Below are 3,349 nucleotides of genomic sequence, written 5' to 3'. Positions count from 1 at the left end.
TTTCATGTCCCCTTGTTTTTCTCCCATCCCAATTTAGTAAGTCCTCTCTATCCATGTGTTTACTTGTCAACAACTGCCGTGGTGGTGAAAAGGGAAGTACTGACGACACTTCAATCAATCCTTTGCCCCCTGATCTCTCTTGCAGGAGACCTTTTGGTCCATGTCTAGGTTGGATGTAAAAAAAAGAAAATCATAATGATAATGAATCAATGAACAATAGACTATAATAATGTACATAATAAATAAAATATAAATAAATGCATAGGTATAGTTAAATGATAAACAGGTAAATAGTAAATAATAATACATTGACATATAACTAATGATAAATGAGAATCAAGCAAATAATGATAAACAAATAGACAAATGATAACAAAACAAATAATATAAATAAATGATAGTCGTTACAGCATCTTCCGCTCCTCCATACCCTGCCACGTGTGTCGTCTTCAAACGCTGAAAGCTGTTCTTCACCTCCTCTAGCTTCTTACCCTTTAAGCTCCTCTCCAGTCCACCACGATCATCATCTTACTTTTGCTCACACTTGCTTAAAACAAAAAAACACTCGCATCCTCTTGCAAACTCTGCCACTAACTGCTTCAGTCTGTCCTACAACTCAGTATCAAGTGCATTGTCATCCACAAACAAAACTGCTCCAGCTGTCACGATCTACTGTGGAGGCACTAAGCCTCGCTGCCCAAGTCGAGTATCAGAGGACAGGAATGCCTTTACTCAGGAGGTGGTACGATGGTCGGGTTTTTGACGGGTGTGGGGTGGTTTTATGTCTTGACTCGGCCAACCCTTGTATAAGATGGTCAATGTCCTTTGGTATGTACGTCTTTATATCTTTCCTCCTTTTCTTTTTCTTTTCAGTGCCAATGCATTGAGCTGCAGGGACCTGCTTTGTGACATGAAGAGCCGTTTAGGTGTTATATAGTGTTGTGTAGGTATTGTGTAAATATATTGTCAAAAGAGGAAGGGGTGAATGAGATGTGAGTGAGACTGGGGTGTGAATTTCTCAACCCCGTGCATAGCTGCCTTATGCCGCAGGAGAAAGTGGCACATAGGTTGAACAAATAAGAAATAAAAACAAATAAAATAAGCCATCTTGAATTCCTTCCAGACTATTTTGTAATACTGAAGCATTCTTTGTTGTATAAAGTCAATATTTTGTAAAGATGAACAAAATATGTATAAGGAAGAGATGGAGTGGTTGGTGAGATTTTTCAATGTGTGTCTTGAAGGAATTGTCCTGCCAAATTGGACAAGTGTGTTTACAGTCCTGCTAGATCACAAGCCCTTAGTGCCATCTGTATTACCTTACAGAGGGGGGGGGGGTTTGCTGATTTAATGAAGCAGCCTTGCTGTGGATGTGCTGTGTCTTGCGTCACTGCTTCTGACCCAGGGAGGGCAGTGGACAAGATGCAGGGATGACCTGTCATCCAGGAGGTGCCAAGATAAGAGGGAGGGTGGAGGGGAGTGGAGTGTATTGGGGATGGAATGGGTGGAAATAATTTTTATGCCTTTATTTTTTTGCTACCTCCCTTGTAAGGGGGAAAAAGCCCTTGGTATATGTATGTACCAAGCCAGGTTAAGCCATTGTGAGATGGCACCAAGGTAGGGTATTGACAGACAGTCTTGCAATGAACCCACAAGGCCGCCAGACACATGTAAACAAAGGGAAGTGAAATAACTATGAATGTAGAAGTGTTAAAGGGGTTTGTTATGTTGAATGTGGTGAGTGAAGTGTATTAATTGGGGATTGCTAGTGTGCGGTGCTGCTGCCAGAGCAATGTTACGGCACCCAGCAAAATTATTTATTCACCATAAACCTTTTTTACTTGTCTGAACAAGTTTGGCTAAAAAAATTGTATGGCAAAATTAAATCCACTTTTTACATTATATATATAGAAACAGGGTAAGGATGGCAGGCTTTTGTCAGACCCTCCAGAGCTCTGGCACCTATAAGATTGGCGGTGTACCCCTGGAAAGAGTATACGTAGGTTAAGGTTTTGTGGTATGACACATGGGAAGTACTTAGCAGGTGGTAAAGATGCTTTCAGGACTTGTGTGGACTTGGAGAAGGTATATGATTGAGTTAATAGAAACATTGTGGATTATGTTTTAAGTACATGGCATAGTAGGGTGAGTTTGTACAAGGCAATCAAAAAGTTTTTACACAACTATGAAGATCATGAATGGTTTGAGGTGAATGTGGAACTGCGTCAGGGTTATGTGATGTGGCTGTGGTTATTTATTGTGTATGGAGGGGGGGGAGATAGTATGCGTGAGAAAAATTTGACACAGCACAAAGGGACTTCTCCCCGTCTTCGCCTTTTCTGCATGGGGGGGATAGAGGGTGGGGGGTCGCCGATTTAATGAAGTGGCCTTGCTGTGGATGTGCTGTGTCTTGTGTCACTGCTTCTGACCCAGGGCAGTGGACAAGATGCAGGGATGACCCATCATCCAGGAGGAGCCAAGATAATAGGGTGGATGGAAGTGGAGTATGTTAGGGTGGGAGTGGTTTTTATGCCTTTGTTTTTTGGCTACCTCCCTTGTAAGGGGGAAAGAGCCTTTGGTATATGTATGGATGGATGGGGGTGGCAAGGAAGGTAAATTGAAAAATGTTTGGCAGAGGATTGGAATTGCTGGACAATAATGGAAAGCGAGCCAGTTGTCGTCATATGCAGACAACACTGCGGTTGTGGCCGATTGCGAGGGGAAACGGAAGCAGTTGGTGACGAGTTTTGGATGGTTTTGAGAAAGTTGTTATGACTGTGTGTGGGTACAAGTGATGAGGTGTACAGAAGAGGTTGCCAGGTTGAATTTGAAGGAGAAAAGGACTTGAGAAGTGGAGATTTTTTTTTTTTTTTTTTTTTTTCTTGGATACAGTACTGTAGTGGATGGAGGAGCGGAGTCGATTTATAGAGTAGAGAAACAAAATTCTGGTTTGGGTGGAATATGTAATTCAAACATCTTTTCAACCACAATTCACTTTTTAATTCCATGCCATTACAGTCAAGACTGACTAGCGAGGAGCTCGAAGGAGACATATATTGGGAATTGAAACGTGGTCGAGCTGAGGACTCGAAGTCGGCTCAGACGTGACAAAGCATCAGTGACTTAGCCCATTACACTACAATGGGCTGTCACTGCCGCTTTGTCAAGTCCGAGTCCTCAGCTCGACCACGTTTCAATTCCAATATATGTCTCCTTCGAGCTCCTCGCTAGTCAGTCTTGACTGCAATGGCATGGAATTAAAAAGTGAATTGTGGTTGAAAAGATGTTAATCTGTTCACTGGGTACCATTCAGTGTATGTATATATGTAATTCGATGTAACAAAACAAA

At 42.0% G+C, this 3,349-nt stretch overlaps 1 protein-coding gene across 5 annotated transcripts in view; it reads left to right on the top strand.

Annotated features, from left to right (window-relative positions):
- The window catches only part of LOC143031678 (condensin-2 complex subunit G2-like), a 57,849-nt gene extending 54,828 nt beyond the window's left edge, over positions 1-3,021 (top strand). For all 5 annotated transcript variants that reach the window (XM_076195805.1, XM_076195804.1, XM_076195803.1 and 2 more), the window contains one exon: positions 874-3,021. In XM_076195805.1, the coding sequence (XP_076051920.1) occupies positions 874-937 (64 nt within the window). In that variant the 3' untranslated portion in view covers positions 938-3,021. The remainder of the gene's footprint in view (positions 1-873) is intronic.
- Positions 3,022-3,349: the final 328 nt, after the last annotated feature.

This window comes from Oratosquilla oratoria, chromosome 12 (assembly GCF_046742065.1).
Source record: "Oratosquilla oratoria isolate Oo_2021 chromosome 12, ASM4674206v1, whole genome shotgun sequence".
Classification (NCBI taxonomy): Eukaryota; Metazoa; Arthropoda; class Malacostraca; order Stomatopoda; family Squillidae; genus Oratosquilla; species Oratosquilla oratoria.
The sequence above is the reverse complement of the archived record's forward strand: the minus strand, read 5'-3'. Positions and strand labels throughout refer to the sequence as shown.